This window comes from Scleropages formosus, chromosome 6 (assembly GCF_900964775.1).
Source record: "Scleropages formosus chromosome 6, fSclFor1.1, whole genome shotgun sequence".
Lineage (NCBI taxonomy): Eukaryota > Metazoa > Chordata > Actinopteri > Osteoglossiformes > Osteoglossidae > Scleropages > Scleropages formosus.
In genome coordinates, this window is record NC_041811.1 from 17,397,442 (window position 1) to 17,422,744 (window position 25,303).

A 25,303-nucleotide genomic window follows, 5' to 3' on the forward strand; every position below is an offset into this window, starting at 1 on the left:
GGGGTGCGCATGACATCAGCTGAGGGCTCTCTCGTCTCTCGGTCCCAGTCACGGTGTCGCGGCTGTCTGCGGCTATAAAAGAGAACCGCTCCTTAGAAACCCGTTCAGTGCGTCTCTCCGCCGCCACTGCAGCAGCTCGCGCTCGTGGACGGACGAGGATGGCGACACGCGTGGAACCGGCGGCGGACGCGCAGCCCTCGTGCAGCGCCACCGCATCGCCCTCGAGTCTTTCCCACCGCTTTCTCGACGACAGGTTTTACCTTCTGGTGGTTATCGGGGAGGTGGTGACGGAGGACCACCTGAGGTGTGCCATTGCGGATGTGGAGCGAGGTGAGTGAGCGCGTGCCCCGGCGGCGGCGGCGGCGCGCCGCTTTGTTGTTCGCGACTCCCGGCGCACAGCGCCCGCACGCGCACGCCACGCGCCCCTTTCGGATGTGACTGTCTGGAGTCATTATCATATGGGTTTTACTTATTAATTTCATTGTTGCCGAGTGGCAGTTTTGCATCCGTGCGGTTTTGGAGGTAATTCATATAATTGTGCAGCCTCTTCTGCGCACTTATGTTTTTGCTGCATAAAAATGTGCTGTCGTTGCCGCGTAGTTTGCGTGTATTGGCTGGCTGTGTGGCTGGAGAAAACTTTCTGACTCGTATTTCGCATAGATGTCATTGTTCATCACTTATCTAATGATGAAAACCTGCGGCAGCGCCCCTCCCTGTGCTCAACAGCGACTGTTATTAACTCTGGCAAATCGCACGAATGGCTTGAGATGATGATTTTTACACACACTGCGCCGTTTAATAAAAATTTTACGGGTGAAGAAGGTAAAAACTCTATAATCGAATTGTGTTGCAGGAGGAATGCCATTTTTATCTTTGCGGCGAAAGTTGCACTTATTGTGTAGTTCATGATTCAGCATCTTTTTTTGGATGCGTCAGAAGACTGTACCAAGTAGTTCGTGCCAGCGTTTTAACATTGGATTAACATTGAGGTACCATTGAGTTCACAGTGGGATAACATTGACTTCACATTGATTGCGTAGAGTAGAATAACTAGAGGAATACGCACTGTGTAATACCTGCTCATTTGTTTGTTGCAATTTTCCTTGTTCCTTTGACGGGATTTTTTTCTGAATATACAGGTTTTAAACCACCAATTAATTATATCCTGGTTTCCTCACTTCCAGTGACAAACTAAACGTGATTTATATTATAAACGAGATATCTTAGAACTATAATTCTAGGAAGCACTAAGATACTGTAACCGCTGACATCCTCAAGCATTTTTCAGCACATTAAAGTTCGTATCGGGTTTTAAAATATACATTTCGCGCAGTCTGTTAGGCTGTTTTTCTCCATGTCATTGTGTGTTCAAAACAAAGCAGCATCGCTGCACCCCTGCTCTCCTCATCCGATACCGGCATGTGGGCGTGGCCCAGTCCGCACTGCGGTCCCTATGGAAGCTCGCAGCGGACAATCTTCGTGTGCGCGGCGCATGGCGTTTCATTATTCTCTGAAGATAATTGTGGGTGGATCCAGGGTCAGAAGCGACAGACGAGCTGCTCCGGGGCCCTTACGTTGTGTGGGATGCTGTGATTTCCGTAAAGATGCATCTGCAGTATTGCTGAGTCAGGGCTGCGCTCGGAAGGAAGGCACAAGGAGCTGAATGTCAGAATGGTTAAATAAAATGTCAATGTGCACAGTTCAGAATGGATATGAGGCAAGCTTAAATGCCTGTAAATCACAATATATTGATGAAATGAACAGGCCTGTATATCTGTATCCTATATTTTTTGACATTTTGTATATTGACAAGTGGTATATACTGTATACCACTTAAAACAACATAATTCTGCCTCTATTTCTCAAAGTCCTTTTGTGTTGGCAACAGGAGAATAAAAACAGCAAAGAAATGGCAAAGAAACAAGGTCTACTTTCACAGCTTCGATGTTTCTAAATGACTTCCGTTACCTTTGAATCACACACGTTGTATGTTATGTAGGAAATGAAAATGAAAGACAAAAACACCAGCATGCAATGCCATGTAATCTCAGCCACTTTCATAGCACAATAGTTTCTAAACATATTTTGAATAACAATGAAAAGGCTGTTAAATCTTACTAAGCCCTCTACTTTATTTTGGCAAGATGAAAATTCTGAAAATTTCTTTGTGAAATAAAGTGCATTTTAGTAATGGTTTTACAAGTACTGCTATGCTACATTGTGACATTTCTTCCTTTTCAGGTGAATGGCTGCATGAATTGGTGCCTTGCTTTACTAATTTGTTTTCACTTGGGGACATAAACAAATATGGACATGTAAATCTGTCAATGGACACAGACATATAGGGTACACATTCAACATCTCACCAAAAAAAAATTACGTGTTTTTAATAAGAGAAAGGAAGTTAGTCGTATGGCCTGAAAACAGGTGAGGCGCATGGCAAAACAATTTAAGTTGGTAGGAATGTACAAAATTTATGTATTTCTTGAGATAGGACGCACTTTTCAACGTCTTAATATGGTTTCCATTAAAGAGTGGCAGTAGCCATCACGCAGTTACTGTCTCAAAAATATTTCTTCCTAATTTCTATATTATTGTAATTACAGGCTTGAGAAAACATGTCAGTATGTCAAAATATTTAATACAATTGTACACTGTAAAATCATGAAGTATAAATTAAAGGATGAGTGCTGTTTGTACAATGCATGATGAAAAGATACTACATACTATTATGGCAAATTAATTCTCTGAAGAATAATTCATTGAATGTTCAGAGGTCTTTCACTGATATCCCCTTATCTTAGAATTCTGGGTTTTGCTGACAAAAGGGTGAAACTCTTCGTATGCTTTTTAGACAGGCAGTTTGCTAATGGTAATTTAATGAAGAGACTATATAATTGCATAGAATATTTTGTAAATGTCTCACATTTCCTTATGCAGTTATAACACTACGTGAAATAGTTTTATTTTGAATAAAATAGAAACTAAATCAAATTTATGACAATTTAGCCAAACATTATTGTTGCACTGTTAAAAAAATTGCACAACTGTTCTTCAGTGTTTGGTTCTTTCTCCTTATCAAGTATTGATAACATCAATGTGACATTGGCTAGTGAAGTTTTGAGCTTTTGCCTACACTGTAGAATTTATGTGAATTATCATTGACTGTTGTTCACTCTGCTTCATAGGAATCCGCTCATGGGACACAAACCTCATTGACTGCAACTTGGACCAGGAGCTCAAGCTTTTTGTTTCACGTCATTCAGCACGATTTTCACCTGATGTACGAGGTAAATCAAAGTCAAATGTAAGACTTTCCTTCCATCGTGAAGCTGTCACTTTGGCTACTATGACATCTTCTGAGGTACACCCACACAAGCTACAAGTAAACTCTGTACTTATTCAGTTGTATTGCAGCAGTACATATTTACTCCTTTAGCTGATATTTTTCTTAAAGCAACTTACTGTCTTAAGGTTACAGTACTATAAGCTTACAATTATTGACTTATTTATACAGCAGGGCAATTTGACTGGAGTAATTCAGGGTAAGTACCTTCTTCAAGAGTGCTACAGCCAGAGGTGGGGATCCAACTGGTGACCTTGAATCCAAGGGCAGTAGCTCTAACCACTACACTACCAGCTGTCCCTACATAACCCTACATAACCCTACATAACCCTACATAACCACACTACACATAACCATTTTTGAATCGGTCATTATGTAAACCTTGCTAAAACTTCATGCAGGCTAGTTTTTATTCAGGAAAAGATATATAGGAGTTTTCCTTTCTGCAGCTGATTTTGAGTCTTTAAATCATAAAATGGGTCTTGCAGTGACTAGATTTTGGAGTACTGCCATTCAAATTCAACTCCAGGCTGCATTGCAGATGTGGACTAAAAGGGCTGGAGAATATTTATCCGTTCAAGGCAGTATCAGACCATTATATTCCAAAATGGTTTTTTATCATTATTAATGCACTGTTTATAATTTTGGTGGCATCCGTGATCTTCCGCATTCCATACTTCTTTCTAAATTGGCATTGTCAGTAGTTTGGTTCTAAGCAAGTCAGAAGCAGCTACTATTGAGGCAAGAACCAGTTAGGAGCTAGAGTGCAGCAGAACTGGGAGACAGAGCAGCATGACCTTGAACCTTGAAATGTGGCTTTGTCATTGACTGCTGTCCACTCCGGCTACTGCTGACGCTGGTGTTCAATGAACTGGCTCTGCTCCTAGACGTGGTGTATGTTCACTGTCAATATATGTGTCTAGCCAGTGCTTTGTGGGCAGTGAGAATTTATTTTAAGGTCCTGCTTGACTGAAAACCATCTCCTGAAATCCTCGCATTAATACTGAACTGCTGAATCATGGATATTCAGTAAAAAAAAAAAAAAAAAAAACACTGTTTCTGTGGCATGATGTAATGAAGAGGGGTTACCAGTATGCTTTAAGATTTTTTTAAAGATTGTTTTTAGATGATAGAAGTAATAATTTTTCTGCAGCTTTTACCCCAAGCTTGATTTAAACATGACTTACCATTTTTATGTCACATTACTGCAGCAGCACTTTCAATCAGTGTAAGCGAGACTATAAAACGATGCACTTTTAGATGCGCGTGAAAAGATTAAAGCAAAATCCGTTATAGTCAAGTTGACTTTTCAGCAGTTTTATTTAACAGTACATTCCTTCTTCTGCAAGCAGTACTGTGCAAGAAATTGTCAAGTGAATTAAAGTCTTTGAATGAGCTGGCCTTATTTTTCTTCATCGACACTTAACGCGATGAAGCAGCAATGTGGTCTTAAGTCTTTCTGAAAAAAAAAAGTGCTGCCTATCGACTCGATTTCATGGATTGTCAATGCAGACGGCTGGAGGAGACAGCGAGCCGCGCTACAGTACATTTCTGTCGAAGGGTCTCCTTCCTCACGGAGGGACTAATTCTGCTTGCATTCAGTGCAGCACCTGTTTGGTCACTGGTTCCTCCGATCTCACAGCGTGCTTCTGAATGAAAGCTCTCAACCCAGCTGGAGACTGTCTGGTGGAGACAAATGTAAATGCAAACCAAATTCAGAGTGAGAGATTATTTTTGTGGCTGAAAATGAGAGTTGAGGGGAGTGTCCACCGAAATAAATTTGAGCTGCCCAGCAGCAGGCCTCTGAAGTCCTGTCTGGTTTTTTTTTCTTCCCCCTCCCTGTTGGTATCTGCGATGAGGGCTTCAGACTGACCCGAGATGGTGGCTTTGCTGTCTTTGTCCCTGAATCCTTCCCAGCTGAAATGGTTGCCTTGCAACACAGCACTCCGGTGAGGTTGCAGCAATTAGCAGCTAAGTCCCTGTTTGCCTTTGTCTCTGATGGCTTGAGCCGCAAGAAAACCAGCCGACAACGTTGTTATACTCTGGACTGTCCTCCGTCAGCGACTCGTACATTGTTCCTGCGACTTCTTTTCGGCCTTGTCATGCTACTTTTTTATTTATTTTTTGCAGTATTTCTCTGAATCAAAGGAAAAGCACACTAAGTTCCTGTAATGTAAATTTGTGCTGGGCCCATTTGAAATGACGTGTCAGTTGTGCGTCATCTCATTTTGTGAGCGGCAGGGATCATCAGGGTCTTTCTTTAAACTTGAAGCATCTTAAAGAACTTTTGCAGTCACTTTCTAGTCCTTACAGTAACTCTCTAAATTTGCTGTGATCCTGGTAGATGCAAAACCACCTTCATATGAAAATTTCCTTAAAATGCAAAAACAAAAATGAGGAGGCATGGTGGTGCAGTGGGTTGAGCTGGGTTCTCCTCTCTGGTAGGTCTGGGGTTCAACTCCTCCCTGGGGTGCCTTGTGATGGACTGATGTCCCATCCTGGGTGTGTCCCCTCCCCCTCCAGCCTTACACTCTGTGTTGCTGGGTTAGGCTTTGGCTTGTGACCCCCTCCTGGGACAAGCAGTTTCTGTGTGTGTGTGTGTGTGCAATAGCAAAAGCATTTAAGGGAACATGTCTTGTAAAACTCTTAATATGATATCCTTTATTTCCTTGGGGTTCTGTAACTATAAACTTACAGTTAGGAGGTTAAACTGCTAGTGTTTCTACTATTGTTATTATTGTTCTGTGACAATAATGCCTATTATTAGGCTTGCATTATGAACATAGTCTTTTTGATGATTAATTTACCAGTGTGGCACTCAGTCTGTTACCCCAGTAATTAAAGGGATTAGGGGTCCAATAGTCTAATGATCAGCTTCTCTCAGTACCTACTGGGACTGGAGAGCATGACCTTCGTGAGACTCACTGGCTGTACTGAGATCAGTGTAGTCGATCACTGCGGTTTCTAAATGCAAGCATTAAATGCCAAAAGTTGTAAAGCCACCTTTCTTCGTCGTTGGTATTTCTCTTAATTTATAGCCAACGTGGTTCAGGCACAGTGAGTTTACACTTGATGTGCTGCAGGAGACTCATCAAAACAGTTTCTGCCAATGTTCTGGGTAATTTTAAAAGCTTTTCTATTTTCTTTTTAATATTTTGCAAATATAAAGTTATCTAAGGGCAATGTTAGTTCTAAGATCCTGCCAGCAAAATTCAAGCGCTGGATTGGTTCCTCTTGTACAGCTGTGGTAATATAAGATGTAAAAGTAGAGTAATATACTTATGTACTTTAAAAGTCAAAGAAGATCAGACAATAGAAGTACTAATAATAGCTTTAGCATTTGAAGCAAAGTGTTTAGCACAGCAAGAACCAGGATAATGATGGGGAAAAGACCTAATGTGTACCACAGTGCAAAGGTCAGCAGGAAGAGGTTGGTCTTGGGAATTCGTTATAATGATCGGTGTTGTCTTTCACTTCTGACACAAGAGACACAAATTCATCCCTTGTAACATTACACTCTAAAGGGAAAACACAGTCATTAGACACTGGAGACTTTCACCCTGATTATGATGCGTATGGGTGGTTAATAGGAGATTTTTCAAATTGCACTGTACGTAAACACTATGTATATGGATGAGTAGTAGATGGACCTTTAAACAAAAGAATGCATACTTAATGAATGGTTGCAGCTGTTTTACTACTGGCTGAGATTTTCAGTCTGAATTTCTTCAAAGAATATGTATGTCACAAATGTCACGATTGCTGTTTTGACACATCAGTGTGGTTGTACTAAATTTTAAAGCTTGTCACGTTATGCAGCATTTGTACTTCCTCATGCTACTTTTTTGTCTGGTGACAAATGGAGATGCATGCAGTTTCAAAGTAATTTATTTGCTCTGAAGTGGTTTTGAAATATTTAAGGTCAAACACTTTTCTGATAAATGATGAGTCATGTTCACAAGGGCAGCCTGAGGAGGTAAGTGTTTTCTGTGCAAGTTAATGGAAAGCAAGGAACACTGTAACATTCATAATGGGTTCTAAAGTGAAATCAATTTCTGTGACGTAGTTGTGATTAAAATATTAACGTGGTTTTTTTATTATCTGTATGTTAGTTACGTTATGTTAGTGAGAAGACATTTCATGGGTGTCATACAATTGCTAAAATTATATTATACATTAGACCTGCTTTTTTGGTCTTATTTTCAGTTTATAGATATAAACTACCACACGTTTTGTAAATAAGTCATTCCAGTCAAGTACATTCCACTCGAAACGTGCAATGTTTCATTCGTCAGTCATATTTTTCTTCTGGCATGTGAAGCTGTGTAGAATCAACAATAAATCTCTTTTGGAAAACACTGGCCAGACCTTGCTTTTGTCAATTAGCTGGGGGTTCCTAAGGAATCCATACCTGGCTGTCTCTAATTTCTCATTGATGTTTTCTGTTAGAGAAGTAATTCATCAGTAAATCCTGATGGCACACAGACATAATCATTCCTTAACTTTATGGTGTTAAAAAGTGGATGAGCGCTAAATTACTAAATCCATCTGAGAAAAAAACTGGCCATGTTTCATTATGAAAGCTTTGTTCCCTTTTCCTCTTCAACTACTGTCGTTGTTCTCTTAATGACGTTCCTAACAGGTCATTTATTCAGAACATTGCCACCAGGGCTTTTTGAATGCTAGTACATGAGAAAACACGAGACACAAAAGCTTCATTGGCTCCCTGACAAGTGCTACATATGCTGTATTCGGTACTAATTAAGGCTACTAATATATACATTGTTTATAAATTTTAGCCTTTAAACAAAATCAGATTATGCTAATTAGCGTCTAACTTGCAGTAATGTACCCTCATGGAGTGTAAAACTGCAATCCTGTAATTGTATGACACTGAAGGGTATTAGAGAGCTGTGAAATGAAGTTCATTTGCACATTTAGAGCTTATTTATATAACATGCACAAGTTTAAACCCGTACCACTTTGTGCCGTATGGCACACGATGGTATTGGAAAACCCCGTTGTTTTTGTAGGGTTAAAAGGCTTTTTTGCCCAAACTGGAAGGCCACTTTGATGGGACAGGCAAGCAGACATGATTGTAGATTCCAACTGACAATGGCTGCGCATCCATCATCATACAGCAGGGCTCCCTGCTGACTTCAGGAAAGTCCAGACTCCCCTCAACACACTTACTTAGTGTCTCAGCAGATAAATACATAATCTGTGTGGGCTGTAAATCCTTTGCTGCAGTGTGATAAGACTGAAAGGGACAAAAAAAATGAGCCCTGTCCTACCTGTATTATCCCTGTATGTGTACTTTGTACTAGTATCACATCCTGTTTTTTCATTATTGCACATTTAAGGTAAGAGTAGTCTGTTAAAACTGTAAACACACATTATACACATTAATGTGTATATATACTGTATATAATTCAGATAAAAGCAATTCTTAAAACACTACGGAAACAATTTAAATTGAAGTGGTATTTATATATTGTACACCAGTTCTCTGCAAATATTAAGGCTGTTTATATAGTAAAAAAACATGTTCACAGATGGCAAAGCAGCCAAGCATCTCTGAAAGGAGTAAAGAATATGAAAAGTGTTTGCAGTGGATGGCACATGTATGTCATTGTGTTTGTCTAGAGTTGAATTAAATTTCAACGATTATAGTTCTTGCAGAAACCTTGCCCTCTCTGGACTTGACCTATTTCTCTTCTGTTGCTGCTCAGTTGTTTTAAGGCCTCATGCACGCAGTATCTTACTATGAGTTCTATAATATGGCTCTATGACCTTAAGTTATTTGAATGTCCTTGTGACCATCCATCCATCCATTGCCAACAACCGCTCATCCCGAGCGGGGTCACAGCAAGCCGGCGCTTACCCGGCAACACTGGGCGCAAAGCCAAAGGGGGACGGGACACACCCAGCATGGGATGCCAGTCTATTGCAAGGCACCCCAAGCAGGGCTCGAACCCCAGACCTGCCACAATGTCCTTCCGTGATCCCAGGAATTGGTATTTGTTGAAGTGTTGAAGTAAAGATAATTAAAATTCTATAGATACAAATTGCTTAATATGTGTTATCAGGATAAAGGATTTCAGCTTTCACAAAGATGGTGTTAGTGTCGTATTATACCTGTTAAAATCTGGGAGAGAGTTGTTATGCAGTGCCTACAATAGAACAATTCTGTGACATAACAGAAGCTTTGATAATTCAAAAGCATTCATGTTTTTAACGAAAATCTGTACAATCCACAGTAACTAACTTCAGTAGTTTTTTTTATAAAGTCAGCCTGCTGATATTTGTGATATGAACATTTTATAACACTGTATATCTTTGAATGAATGACATTTCTTCCAGATTAAGTGCACTATGGATTCTAATCAAGGGAGAGTGACTAGTGCACACTGCTGTTAGTCCATCTGGCTGGCATTTCTGGCTGGCAACAGAGGTTGTTTAAATTCCAGTCCCTTTCAGCAGCTGTGAAATCTAAACTCAGCTGGTTTGGATTTTTTTGTTTGATGGATAGTGCTATTTAGCAGAGAAGCGTCCCTCGAAGCATCTATCAATATCTCTGTGGTCTTCCAGGCTAAAAATATTAAAATTTCATACAATATTATTATTTTATAGTAAACACTTACTAAAGCATACTTGTGAATATTTATCCCCTTATGCATTTTACATAATATTGTATTTGCAGTGCTGTGTTTATGCTTAGAGTAGACTATACATTAAGAATTGAAAATGGCTGTCTAAAGATGATGTAATTATGTATTGTGTACTATGTTATTTCCCTGAAGTGGCACAGCATGTATGAAGACAGTGTGTTGTGTGAGCAATTTAAGTGTTAACATAAGCGCAGTTCATTAATCATTTTCAGCTGCCAGCCATTGAGGTAAACTCAAGGGAGCTTTATAATGATGTTGCATAGTTATGAAAATATACATCAGTCTAGTTCAAAACATTGCTGAGAGATCTGTACCCTTGCTTATAGCGTTAGTGACTGATAAACATGTAGTCTAAAATGTGTTAATTTGTTGACAGAATGCTCTCCAGACAGCCACAGAATCATCCAGTAGGACTGATATCGAACTCAGTGTTAAAGTGCCTTAAATCTCCCAACACTGGTGGCTGCTACACTTTCTAGATTTGTTCATAAAATTTTTCACATGACTTTGTAAAAATGGTACACATTTAAACATGTGACTTATTTCTTCTGCAATGAATGCCTTTTGTCATTCACCAGTTACAAAATAAAAGCAAAACAGTACTAAGTTGCGCACTGTGACTAAAGGCAATAAATGGTTAACTGTTTTTCCAGCACATTATTTGCGGTGAACCTCATTGCCACTGCTGCGGAATGTACGGCGGCGAAGGGGACGGTGATTGGCTAGGGGTTGGATGTCCCATCCATGGTGCAAACACTGGGGATTAAATGGGATTTCTCGACTGCAGGCAGGCAGCCCGATTGCCCTGTGCATGACGGAGCTCTGCTCTAGTCAGTCAATGGCATAATGCCTACGTCTGCCAGGATTTCCCCTGTAGGATTTTTCAGAATTAGGGCTACATTTGGGTTTCATAAACACCCGGTATCCTTATTTAGCATAGATTAAATCACAGACTAGAGTAATGACTGTTATGGTGGATCATTATGCAGTATATTCCTGATACATGTAAATATATATATATGTAGATAGTAATATTAAAGCATGTAGTAGCTGTGCGCATACATGAAACATTTTTTAAGAACTGCCATCTTTAGTGTTCAGTTATTTAAATATACTTGTTAAAAAGTGCAGTGGCTACATGCACATTTTCTTTAATTGTATATTCAGTAAATGCATACATTTTGATGTGTTGTATGCATTTACTGAATGTACAATTAAAGGAAATGTGTTCCACAGCAAATGGCTGCATAGTCATTCTGGGGATGAATTAAAAATAGTCGATGTAACACATTTAATGTATTTCTCTGTGTTGTTAGGGTATGGTCGGGTTTTTACTTAATTTGACATTATTATAAATGTTTTACAATTACATGCTATCTAGTGACGTTCCAAACAGTTTATTTTATTCTTTTTAATCTATGTCTCTGTTTCAGGTCAGAAAATACTCCACCACAAAAGCAATGTTCTGGAAACGGTGGTGTTAATCAATCCTTCAGATGAAGCTGTCAGCACTGAAGTAAGGTTTCTCCTGGTCCCTATCTCTACTGGGTGAACAATATCATTTTATCTGCTTCGTGCAATTGCTCTCTTCTTAATACTACACAGCTGTAAGTAAGAATGTGGTGCATCTAGTATCTTTCCTAAACAGCCTTTCAGGGAGCAATGTTCTCATTCTTCTTAAACAGTGACTTCAGGTATAAGAGCAGTGGGTTTCACAAAAAAACAAAAGAAGGCAACTCATTATGCACAGTGACAATTTATCCATCGGCGTTAGTGTATTAAAAGGCACTGTGAATGTTTTATTTTTTCAACTAAAATTGGAAAACAAATTTGAACCAGTCATCAGTAGAGTTAATCGTTTTTGTGCTGTGGTACGCTTTCCATATTATATGTGTACCTGCAGACCAGTAACATTTTATCAAAACAGCTTTTGTCATAATAACTTATTGCTGTGTTTAGGACATTCATTGCACAGTTTTAATTTAAATGCTTATGTATGATATAAAGTCTTCATCTTTATACTGAAGGGAAACTTTGGTTGTAAATATTTGGTTTGCCTATTTTCATTTACAGTGGCAGTTATTTATCACCCTTAAATTGGTCAGTTTTCTACTACAGATATGCGGATCCAGGCGCTGTTTGCTGCGTGAAAGATTTGTCATAGGAAGCCACAACTGGTAGCCCAGCATATTAAGTCTGATCATTAATTTTAATTAATGCTGGCAGCAAAAATCAGCATTTTGCATTGCGTTCACTTTTACCCAAATAGAAACCCAATCCTTTCTGCCACTGTCATGCATGTTTCTCCTCACTCCATGGTCCAAATGCCTGAGTTTGTAAACAGGACCATAGTGCAGCATCAGTGATAAGTGATAGTTGATTTTCCGGATGGAGGGAAGAGCTGTTGAAGGGTAAAGCCCAGCTTCCCCTCTCCCCCTCTTTGTCTGTCTTTGGCAACACTGTCCATCAATAATATCGCACAGCAATGCAGCTTTGGCACTGGCACACAGCCCAGAGCCAACAATGCTTGCAAAGAAAGAGAGACTAATTCCCTAATGGACCTGATACAGCAGCAGTTGAATATAATCTGTGTGTGTAGTCAGGTAGATCCAATGAAGGTAGCATTGCTCTGCAAAATACAAATGTGCAAACTTAAACAGAAGCACTCCATTGGTACAGAAATGGAGCGGGAACAATTTTTATCAAAACCTAGCTAAACAGTTAAATGTATGTCTGTTATTTTTAATGTGGGAATGTGTGAATGCTGTACTTTAGACTATGAACATTAGGTCACAGTTGCATCTAGAAGGTAAGTCACAGAATGAAACTTTTCAAGATGAGCCATCAATAGACAATATCCAAGGTTTGGGCTGTCTTGTGTTCTTATTTCATAAGCCCCTCCCACTGAGGCACATTTTTATTGAGTTAGATCTTGATATTGATCATTATTTCATACATTATTGCTTACAGACAGAAGTATAATGTGACTAGGTTCAAGCAAATAACAGCTATGGATTGAATTCATGAATTCTGACAAAGACATACTGCTGTGCCAATGCTTTTTCATGTCTATGTCGGTTCCTAGATGTATAAACCTTTTAAATGTAACTGCCATATGTAATTATTTTAAATGTTCATATGTGTATCATAGGTTTAGTTAGGACATTTTTTGTATTTTTTAATTTTTCTTTTCTATATTTTTTTCCGTTTAGGTACGGCTGCTTGTCTCAGATACTGCTAGACACAAACTTTTGGTGCTGTCAGGACAATGTTTTGAAAACACCGGAGAGCTTATTCTTCAGTCTGGCTCCTTTTCTTTCCTGAACTTCATAGACATTTTCACTGACCAGGAGGTGAGTGGTTGATAGCTCTGCTGATCTAAATATTGGTATATGAGAAACATTTGTTTCTAATTATGCTGTATCTCCATCATTTTATATGGTAGATTTTGCCACTTATAATTACATGGAAGGTCTGAAATATTCTACGCGGAGTAACATGTTCTGGATACATACTATATATGTGTGTGTATGCCAAATTTTAAACATTTCTTTATAAACGCTTGTCTTTAATCTTTGAATGTATAAGCTGTCAATGCATTTGTGTTTACGTGGTTTAGTGACATACAATTAATCCAGGTGTGCAATTATATGTATGTTGTTACAGGAAGAATCTGTCCCAAAACATGATTCCTTAGACATAATCCTTTTTCTTTAACAGATTGGTGAACTTCTCAGCACCACACACCCAGCAAACAAAGCAAGCCTCACTTTATTTGTCCCTGAAGAAGGCGACTGGAAAAATTCTAACCTGGATAGACACAATTTACAAGACTTCATTAATTTAAAATTGAACTCTGCCCTGATACTCCCTGAAATGGAAGGCCTCTCGGAGTTTACAGAGTACTTGTCAGAGTCTGTAGAGATTTCATCACCATTTGACATGCTGGAACCACCAACATCTGGGGGATTCTTGAAGCTCTCTAAACCATGTTGCTACATTTTCCCTGGAGGCCGTGGAGACTCAGCTTTGTTTGCTGTAAATGGGTTCAACATGCTTATTAATGGGGGGTCAGATCGTAAGTCCTGCTTCTGGAAACTGGTCCGACACTTGGACCGTGTGGACTCCATTCTGTTGACACACATTGGAGATGACAATCTGCCAGGGATTAACAGTATGCTGCAGCGGAAAATAGCAGAACTGGAAGAGGAACAGTCTCAGGGCTCCACTGCTAACAGTGACTGGATGAAAAATTTGATTTCCCCAGATCTGGGAGTTGTGTTCCTTAACATTCCAGAAAATCTTGACAAGCCAGAACCAAACTACAGAGTGAGGAGGAATATTGAAGAGGCGTTTTTCACTCTGCAGTTCTTGAACAAGCTTTCCCTAAAACCAGAGCCTCTTTATAGGTCAGTTGGAAATACAATAGAGCCTATAATACTGTTTCAGAAAATGGGTGTTGGAAAGTTAGAGATGTATGTGCTTAACCCAGCTAAAAACAGTAAAGAGCTGCAGTACTTCATGAAACAGTGGACAGGTAGTGAGAAAGATAAAGCATCTGTGTTGCTTCCAAATGGAAAAGAGTCTGAGATGCCAGTTTCCTATCTAACCTCAATATCATCATTGATAGTGTGGCACCCAGCCAATCCCATAGAAAAGATAGTCCGTGTCTTGTTTCCTGGCAACGCTACACAACATAATATTCTTGAAGGACTGGAGAAACTCAAACATTTAGATTTTCTGAAACAACCTGTTGTCACTCGAAAGGAACTGTCCTCAGACTTGGCACCAGCACTGAAGCAAGCAAAAATGAAACACAAAAGTGATAGTAAGGAAAGTTTGAAGTCAACCTCTAGGCCATCATCAAGCCGAGGTTTCAGGAAAGAATCTAAAGAAGAGGCTCCAGAAAAAGCAAAAACTGACACAGAAGGTGCAAAAGAAAAGACACAAAAATCTGAGAAGAAAGAAAAGCCTTTGAAAAAAGATAAGGCAACAGCTCAGACAACAGAGAAAGAAATTAAAATAAAGCCAGAGCCAGCACCCAAAGTTGAACCTGCAGAGAAAAAATCAGAAGCAAAACCAAAAGCAGCAAAGGAAAAGGTAGTAAAAAAAGAAACTAAGAAATCTGAATCTAAAAAGGAAGTGGTTAAGAAAGAGGAGAAGTCTGTATCTAAGAAGGAGGAAAAGCCCAAAAAGGAAGAGAAAGTAAAAAAGGAAGAACCCAAAAAAGAGGTAAAAAAGGAAATAAAAAAGGATTTGAAAAGGGATTCTCCAGTGAAAGAGGTTAAAAAAGAAGAAAAGAAGGAGATAAAGAAAGAAGATAAAGAACCAAAGAAAGAGGCAAAAAAACCTGCTAAGGATGTGAAGAAAGTCTCATCTCTTACTGGAGATGCCAAAAAGCCAGTGACAAAACCAAAAGTTCAAAAAAAAGATGAAGTGTCAAAGAAGGACACTGCAACTCCTGGAAAATCCAAAGACAAAGATAAAATCAAAGCCAGTAAAAAAGATTCTAAGCCCGATGAATCCAAACTTGACACTACTGGTGACGCTTCAGTTGGGACAGCCACAGCTGTCAATGTTGCCAAGGCTCTTGAAACAGAAAGATCTTTAATGTCCTCGCCAGAGGACCTCACAAAAGACTTTGAGGAGCTCAAAGCAGAACAGCTTGTTGACAATGAGACAGTGCCTCAAAGTAAACAAGAGGAGCCGGAGCCAGCTGAGATAATACAGCCCGAAGACAATGTATTCTGCAAAAAATCTCCGGAAACAGACGAACGTGCAGAATCTCTTGATGAGGGAATAACAACAACTGAGGCAGAGGGAGAATGTGGAGAGACCCCAGATGAACTAGAGCCTAAAGGAAAAATGCATATTGATGCTAATGAGAAATTTGAGGATGAGGGCACAGGCTTAGAAGAGTCTTCAGAAGCTGGAGACTATGAAGAAAAGGGAGAGACCGAGGAAGTTGATGAGCAGCAAGTCCATCAGGAAAAGAAAGACAAACAGGATGCAGCAAAATACAGTGACGACGTAGTCTTAGAAGACAAGAAAAGCAAAGCTTCTCCTACATCAGGTAGTCCAAATGGTATTAAGTCCAAGGAAGAAGAAAAAGAAGATGTTGACACATCTGAAAAAGATCAAGAAACAGAAGAAGAAATAGAAGAAGAAAGCATACCAGTTGTGAAATATGGACTGGACGATAAGAATAAGAGTCAGGATAATGGATTTGAGGAGGAGGAAAAGAGCTCATTTATTACCAAGTCACTAAAATTCTCAGGCCCCCAGTCTCCTTCAGCTGAGCGTATCTCCATCCATGATGAAACTCTTCCAGCAGGCCCTGAAAGTGAAGCAGCATCTGATGAAGAGACTAGAGATGAGCCTCAAGAAGAATATACTGCCACTTCTGGCTATACCCAGTCCACCATTGAGATTTCCAGTGTGCCAACACCAATTGATGATATGTCAACACCGAGAGATATTATGAGTGATGAGACTACTAATGATGAAACAGAGTCTCCCTCTCAGGAGTTTTCCAAGTATGGAGTAACTATGCCATCAGCTGACTATGAGAGAGCAAAGCTTTCTCCACTTCATGACAGTCCAGAATCAGATCATTCAAAGAGTGATGCCACAGAAGGCAAGGATTACCATCCGTCAGCTTCCACTATATCACCACCGTCATCACTGGAGGAAGATAAGTCGTGCAAACCATTTGAATCAGAACTCTTTGAAGAAAAGGAAAAAGAAGGAAGATACAGATCAGACCTGGACAGTTCAGATGCACTTACTCTTGACACAACAAAACTTATTCCAGCTCCATGTTCCCCAGTCATAAAGAGTCCTAGCACTGATCGAAATGTGAATTTTGACTTAGCTCCCACTGCTGTTGCAGCACCAGTTGAATTAGGTACAACTCTTACAGGATTCCCAAGTGATGTGGTAGAACCTTCAAATAGTCCAGATGACAAGACACTCGAAGGTGCTTCTTCTTCACAGTCTGCCCCTGGGAGTCCTGGTCACACACCTTATTATCAGTCACCTGTAGATGAAAAGGTTTGTGCTTTAGCATCTGACACTGATATAAAAAGCCACACTCCACTTATTGTTGAAGTAACAAGTGACAAAGAGGAGTCGAACAAAAGCAGTCCTTTGGATGAACCTGTCCCGGCATCGCCTGTTGAAAAAGTGCTCTCTCCTCTTTGTAGCCCACCAACCCTTGGAACTAGATCACCAGAAGGGTTGCCTCAAGATGGAAAAACAGATTTGAATCAGGACCAGTCATCAACAGAGTTAAAACATGAGGAAGAGGTGTCACCACAGGCTCAGAGTCCTTTAGGTGATGGTATGTCGGTCTTATCTGTTGGAACACCAGGTGAAAAAGAAACCTCCAGTTTGACATTTATAAATAAAGAGAGCTCCAGTGCTGAGAGCACTTCACAAGAAAAGGAAGAAGGACTAATGAAAACTACTAAAGATCTCTCGCCGACATCAGCAGACACAGGCATCTTTATAGCTACCAAAGATGAGAGTAAAATGTCAATATCAGAAGGAACCACATCTGATAAGTCAGCCACTCCAGTTGATGAAGTTGTGGCAGAAGACACATTTTCCCATATTGCATCTGCCTCAACAGCTTCCTTAGCTACTAGTTCATTCCCTGAGCCAACAGCAGATGATGTTTCCCCATCACTGCATGCTGAAGTTGGTTCTCCTCATTCAACAGAGGTAGATGACTCTCTATCTGTATCTGTGGTTCAGACCCCAACTGCATTCCAGGAAACAGAAATCTCCCCTTCAAAAGAGGACAGCCCTAGACCAATGTCAATTTCTCCAGATTTCTCTCCGAAAACAGCAAAATCAAGAACACCAGTGCAGGATGCAAAATCACCAGAGCAGTCCACAATGTCAGTGGAATTTGGTCAAGAATCTCCTGATCACTCCTTAGCCTTAGATTTTAGCAAACAGTCTCCTGAATACCCTGTATCTAGAGAAAACCAGCAACATCAAGAAGTCACTGAAAATGGACCTACCGAAGTAGATTATAGTCCTTCTGATGTGGCTGACCAAAGATTTGCAAGGCAATGCAAACCAACAGTGGAGCAGGCAATTATTTTCAAAGAAACTGATTCACCTCATGCTGCTTCAGCCTCTCCTTCGGAAGGTTCTCAATCTACTCCATCAGTTAACACCCCTTCACAGACTTCTTCCCCTCTGAAGGAGGAGTTCCTGGTGAGTGCCTCAGGTCACAGTGAAGCTGCTCCGTGTGATGCCAGTAGCCCAGCATCTCCGGAGAGTTTGGTGATCAAAACTGAAGAGACTTTGCAACAAGACAAGTCCCCTGTCACTCCAAAAATGTCCTCACTTACCCATTCACCTCTGTCTTCTGATTCTTCAGTTGTGTCAGGATGCCCTATTACTATGGACAATGTACCTCTTAACATTGTGGAATCTACGCAGAAGACCCCAAGTCCAAAAGTAAGTCCCTCTGTCTGTCAACCATTATGCACAGACAGCCAAGAAGGGCTCAGCTTCACAGCTGGTGAAGTTAAACACAAGCTTGACACATCACCCTCTCCCACTACAGTAGAATCTACTTTTTCCTGTTTTACTCAGAAAACGGCAACAATGACTTTCGCACCAGAGACTAATCCGTTCAAATGCGAAGAACCCTTCCATCAGTCTAAATCCCCTGTCAGTCCTAAAGCATCATCACCTTCACCTGTGTCACTTTCCCCTAATTTATCTGACAGTCAAAACAAGTTTAGTACCTCTCCTAAAGCAGCATCTGCATCTTACCCTCAAGGATTTGGAATTAGCTCTGCTCGCACTGGGGAATTACAGACTAACAAACAAGAAAGCCAAAGTTGTTCAGGTGGTCCTGGCGACCTAGACAGCTCGAAAAAGAATCGCTCCCCACAGTCTAGAACAGATGTTGATTTATGTTTAGTTACTTCTTGTGAATACCGTCATCCAAAAACTGAACTATCACCATCCTTTATCAACCCCAGCCCTCTTGAATACTTCATTAATGAAGAGAATTGTCAAGAAGATGAAAAACCTTTGACTAAGCCTGGGGGGGGACATCCACCTCCTGGTGGGAAGCATCATGCCAAACAATGTGATGAAACTCCACCGACTTCCGTAAGTGAATCTGCTCCTTCACAGACTGATTCTGATGTGCCCCCAGGGACTGAAGAATGTCCTTCCATCACTGCAGATGCTAACATTGACTCTGAAGATGATTCTGAAACTCTCCCAACGGACAGAACACTCACTTACAGGCATGCAGATCCTCCTCCTGTCACAATGCGGGATGTTGCTCCATCTCAGCCTCACCCTGATGTCTGCATGGTGGATCCAGAAGTGATGCCAGTGGACCAAAGTCTCCCAAAAACCCCAAAGAAAGAAGGTAGCGAAAAAGCAAAGAAGAAAAAACTTGGAAGTAAAACAAAATCATCTTCACCAGCCAGGAAGAGTGGTAATGCAAAAGTAAGTGCTACTAAGGAATCAGACAAAGTCGCAAAGACTTCATCACCGAAAAAGGACCCCTCAGGGTCTAAATTACATGTTGGTACTGAAGTGAAGAGTGGAGAAGATAAGGATGCCAAAAATGCAACCAATACTTCTGCCTCAAAAGGTTCAAAAACTGCTACATCAGGTAATTCTTCCAAGAAATGTTACTGAAACAAAATTTAAGGCCTTCACTATAAAAATGCTATTTATGTTCTCCTGGTATTTATGGTCTGTTGCTAGGTAGATATTTTTGTTTTTCTTTCTATTATATATCTTCTCACTTAGTATCTGTAAAGCTCTTACTATTCTAAGTCACATACTTGCATTTCTAATTTTTATGTATCTGTAAGGGTTTTCCACTTACTCAGTTACCAAATTTGTGTATTTAAGCCCCTAGCAGTGTAAAGTCTTCTGGAGGACTCTCTACACCCAACTGCCCCCCAGTGTACCTGGACTTGGTATACATCCCGAACCACTGCAGTGCCAAGAATGTTGATGCAGAGTTTTTCAAGCGAGTGAGATCATCTTACTATGTCGTGAGCGGCAATGACCCAGGGGCAGAAGAACCCAGTAAGGCAGTTTTAGATGCCTTGCTGGAAGGAAAATCTCAGTGGGGCAATAATATGCAGGTATGCCACCAGCAACTTTAAATAATTTTGCTTGTGAGATACAAATTTTGTACATCTGAAATTATGGATAAAGCTGGTAAAAACTAGGTAAAATCTGCAATAAAGAAGTATGCAGAAGGTTAACGGGACACCTGGTATCATAGAGGTTAGCGCAGCTGTCTTTGAACCTAAAGGCCGCACAGGTTGCAGGTTTGAATCCCACGTCCAGCTGTTGTACCGTTAAGCAACGTACTTTTTCTAAATTGCTCCAGCAAAATTACCCAGCTGTATAAATGGTCAAATAATTATAAGTGTATCCTTGAGACATATCTGAAATCTATGTGTAACATGTGACCTTAATGCTGCCTTCTGTCTGAAACTGCATTATTCATTTTGCAAATATTTTGTTTTCTTGATGGTAGGTCACACTGATTCCAACCCACGACTCAGAGGTCATGAGGGAGTGGTACCAGGAGACGCATGAAAAGCAACAGGATTTGAACATCATGGTGCTAGCCAGCAGCAGCACTGTGGTCATGCAAGATGAGTCCTTCCCTGCTTGCAAGATCGAGCTGTAATTCTGCGGTCCCCGTAACACTGCCCAGAATCCTTTGCTGTTTTAACAAATTCTCATTGTAAAAAATTGATTGTAGTCTAAAAGCAATTACAGTTCAAGTATAGCCAACATTGCCAATAAACTAATTTACCAAAATAGCTGTAAAACCTATAAAGTTACTCATCTGTAAACACAAAGGTATACTGTATTAGAAAATTTCAGACTGCTAGGAATTATTTGCAATTACATATTTAAAATGCTAATGGGTATGTGTTTGTTAATATGAAAAATGCCACTAGAATACTGTCGCTGTCACAGCACCCCAGTGGATGTGAAATCTAAAGATGTTATTGGATTTACAGGAGTTAATGCCTGTTTATCAGAGAGAAAAATTTATTAATTTGCCATCCAGAAAAAACTTAAGGCATGTTCCCTGTTAGTACAGTTTTAACACAATTGGTTCTTATTAATTCTTAGGAAATCTGCATGCTCACTATCGTTGATTGTGTTTAACCAAAACACAGACACAGGATTACTAGAATGGTTCTATGTCTTAAAATCAAAGGGCAAATACAAATCATAGGTGGTCATATTGGATGCAACAGAATCAAAATCTGAGTCGCCTGCAAGTGTCTCTTTGAAATTATATGGATAAATCAGTTTAATGCATATCAGTCAGAACACCTAATCTAACAATTCTATATCCATGATAGAAATACTAATATTATTGAATTTTACCCTAATGCATAGACCAAAGGATAAGACACTACATATTTCTTATGCCTTAGAAAGTGATTTGAATGTAAAAGAGTCACAATGCACTTAGATTTCACAGGTGATTCAGATGTATGTACACAACAAAAGAGGCAGGCAGCCATCAAAGGCAGAGTCGGGGAAATCTGCACTCATGCTGTGTGTACCGTTATGGTCCATTCTGGGAAAAAAAAAATCATGGAGTCATTGAAAATAAAAGATCCTGAATGTCCAGCTGAACAAAATTATTTTTTGTGGTGAGAATCGTTTTGCGATATTTGATTATAACTGCTTTCTCATGGGATTTTTTAAAAAGTGTTAATAAAACTTTGAGGAGGGAGGGTTTGAAACTATGTTCTAAATGTTACTTTTTCATTTTGTTTATTTAAATTATTTCGAGTTCATAATTGCTATGAAAAATTTTATACTATTTAAGAATAGTATATGACTGGCCAAAACACTAAGGGATACACGTTTATTTCCATGAATTGGCATCCCGTTTGGAAGATAAAGAGTAACCAATATTTTCACCGTGGTCATTTAATGCACTTCCTATGCTGCTTTGACAGAAGCAAATCATTTATTAGGTCAGCACATCCTCATTGTTCCTAATCATAATCAGAGTGCAGAAAGTTTCACTGTAGGTGGAGTTATTGTGAATAGCAGTTTCTTAGCATTAGCGATTCGGTATTTAGGTGGCAGTCTTCCTACAGTAAAAGCAAGCTCTGCTGGTTTTGCATCAGTGTTTTTCCTGCATTTATGACTGTTTAGTATTAACATGTTTGCACATGTTTGCACTTAAATTACTTTAAGCCTTTTGGGGGACCATGCTGGTCGATTTTCTTGTGTGTTTTGCATTATTTAGATTTATTTAGGGTATTTTGGGCATTTGAATACCCGAGTAGAAACTTCAGTATGTCCCTGCACTTTTACAAACACTAATTTTCATTTGATATTACACATTGTTGAATAAAACTTTTCCTGGAGCTCTGTATGTAATCCAGCAACCAATTCGCTTATTATCCACCTTTTTACACTATAGTTCAAAAGGGATGACATAGCAGTTTTTGGAAATCTGTGGTTCTCCGAAGCCAGAGCGTGTTTTAATCTATTGAATATTTCAGCTTTGAGAAATAGCCTCTGAACAGTACTAAGTCAAGGCCTGCTAGAATGTGGTACTTTGGTCCATGAAACATAATACTTTTTTAAACTGTACTATAATTATAAATAAATTTGTGGCAGGATGAATGGTTTAGAAAAATGTGCATGTGTAATATACTTTGATTTTTTTTTTTTTTTTTTTTTAAGAGGGGAAAAGTTGTTCTGAACTGCCAACAAAAAAAAACAGAAAGTAAAGAAATAAGTAAGTAGAATCGTGCCCTGTGTAATTCCTGGATGACACTTGTCATTTTTTAATGCACATGCTGAGTGGAATTCTATACAAGCAATGCGTTTTATATGTGCAAAAACATTTCTTTGGACAAAATGTTGGGCAAAGCCGGGAGAACTGTGCTCCAATAGGCGTATGGAGCTAATAAAGCTTCGTAACACTCAGTTGCCCTGAAGTCATAATGCTGCAGTCTTTATCAGCAGAACAGTTCGCTATTTTACAGCCTTGCGTGATGTTAGAATGAGTATGAGGTGATGACATGGGTACCCAGGATGACAGTACTGTATGTGGAAGTGGAATTGTAACTAATGAGTGTAAGTGTTTCATATTTAGGCATTATCCATGTTTAGATTAAAGAGCACTGTACTTCAAGCTGTATTCATTGTTGATCACCTGTGGTAACACTGCCTACTGGTATGTAACCACCAGTTGCATTAAAAGAAAGTTAAAACTATACACCGCAGCCACGGCCTAAACGAAAAGGCAGAACTACAAGTATCACACATTTCCTCTCTTTTGACCCATGCGCAGGACCCAATGAGCAAGTGTTGCTTTCAGCAGTCCCTTTAAACACACGCATGAACTTCTGGGTTGCGTCACCATGAAGAATCTGGCAACACCACTCTATATCTGCCCTCAGAGACTCACCTCACTCTGTCCTCTCCTCCTCCTGGGTGATTGTTAATGTCTGTCGGCAGCTGTGTATGGTATTTGTCTTGTAATATTGCATCCTTCCTATCCTTTTCCAAGTCATATCTAATGTAGAGGTTAGTTTCAAGTGAAAGTATTAACTTAGTGCTTTTCTGATATATGTGTGCAATATCTCCTTCTCCCGATGAGGCATTTGGTGTAAAGGCAACTACTATTAAAAAGGTCATTCAAAAATCCACAATAAATCAGATTTTGTGGAAACTGATGTGCCTTGGCTGGTCTTTTTTGCACTTTTCTCTTATGACTTGCATAATTAAGCTTGTGTATGAACACTGAATATGTCACCCTTTAGCAGCATAGACCGAAGGGCAAAATTAACTGCAGAATTTTGTTCATTTTCAAAAATTGGCTGAATATTTTTAGCCGTAAAGTCAGAGGAAACTAATATATCGGTATGCTTTGAAGAGTGTGCCCATGCCTCCGCCTCCATTTTCTTCTTTGAATATACAGTATTTTGAACTTGTTGATCTCAGTGTGTCTCTGATTTTAACAAACTCAGGATACTATGAAGATTAACACAATGACATGCGGTTTTGCTTTGGGCCCTAAAGGAACTGGTCCTGGCAAAATGTCTAATGTTTATTGCCATTAATTCCAATAAACAAACAGAGCACCTTCTCTTATTTTACCATTTACCTGTATTCATTTAGCTGATGCTTCTCTCCAAAGTGAAGCTACCCATTCATACAGGTGGGTAATTTTACTGGAGCAATTCAGAGTAAGCACCTTGCTCAAGGGTATTATAGCTGGGGGTAGGATTCAAACCTGTAATCTTTGGGTCCAAAGACACCAACAGCCTGTAAGTTATATAATTTAAATTATAGACAGGTTCACAGCCACATCTCTGTTTTTCCACATTGTTGAATTCAAAAGCATTTTCTTTCAAACACTGAAATGAACTAGTAATGCCTAATGGAAAGAGCGCTTAACAAAAAGTAATGAGCAGATTCCCGTGGCCTTAGTTGCTTTTGAAATATTTAAATGCAATAGCTAATAGGAAGATATCCAATTTTATTTACAGGCAAAAGCAAACTAAACACATTGTGAACAAGCCTGTAACATTTCCCAGTCTTTTCTCAGCAGCAATTCCCATCATTACAAATAATTACTAGTAATTTTCGCGTACGCTGTCGCTTTCCTGTCTGCTGAAGAAAAGGAATGCACCTCCTGACAGGGTGATAACACATTCTGATACCCACAGATGTGTCAGCATGTTAATGGGAATATATGAAACAAAATTGGGGTAGCCAGTTACACCCCTTGAAACTGATATGGGCAAAATTACATTGTGAAACTGCTTCTCGGTCATTTTAATTTAAAAAAGGAGACATCGAAAAAGTGACAAGCTGCACTGCCTGATAAATGCAAGTTTTCAAACGACACAGAAAGCTGTGATCAGGGTTTAATGAACGTCTATTTCTGGAAAGATTACTCATGCAGTGCAGTTACTGAGTGCAACAGAAGTATAAAAGGGATCGTTAACAACCTGTAATTAGGATGTCCCGCCATAAGCACAGAATTAAAAATCAATATGGGATTGTCTGTGACTGTGAGTCCAGAGAAAACAGGTAACCAAAAATCATGAAAGTTAAATATGCTTTATATCAAATACACACACACACACACACATTTTCTAAACCGCTCGTCCCATTTGGGGTTGCGGGGAGCCGGAGCCTAACCTGGCAACACAGGGCGTAATGCTGGCGGGGGAGGGGACATATCCAGGACAGGATGCCAGTCTGTCGCAAGGCACCC

The 25,303-nt window shown here is 39.7% G+C and overlaps 1 protein-coding gene across 1 annotated transcript; it reads left to right on the top strand.

Moving 5' to 3' along the window:
- Nucleotides 1–29: 29 nt before the first annotated feature.
- Nucleotides 30–23,707, top strand: map1b (microtubule-associated protein 1B). Its single transcript, XM_029252942.1, has 7 exons — nt 30–330; nt 3,189–3,290; nt 11,451–11,533; nt 13,230–13,370; nt 13,738–19,675; nt 19,921–20,159; nt 20,561–23,707. Exons 1-7 carry the CDS (start codon nt 159–161, stop codon nt 20,714–20,716), a joined length of 6,831 nt encoding a protein of 2,276 aa, XP_029108775.1. The 5' UTR covers nt 30–158; the 3' UTR covers nt 20,717–23,707.
- The last annotated feature ends 1,596 nt before the right edge of the window (nt 23,708–25,303 follow it).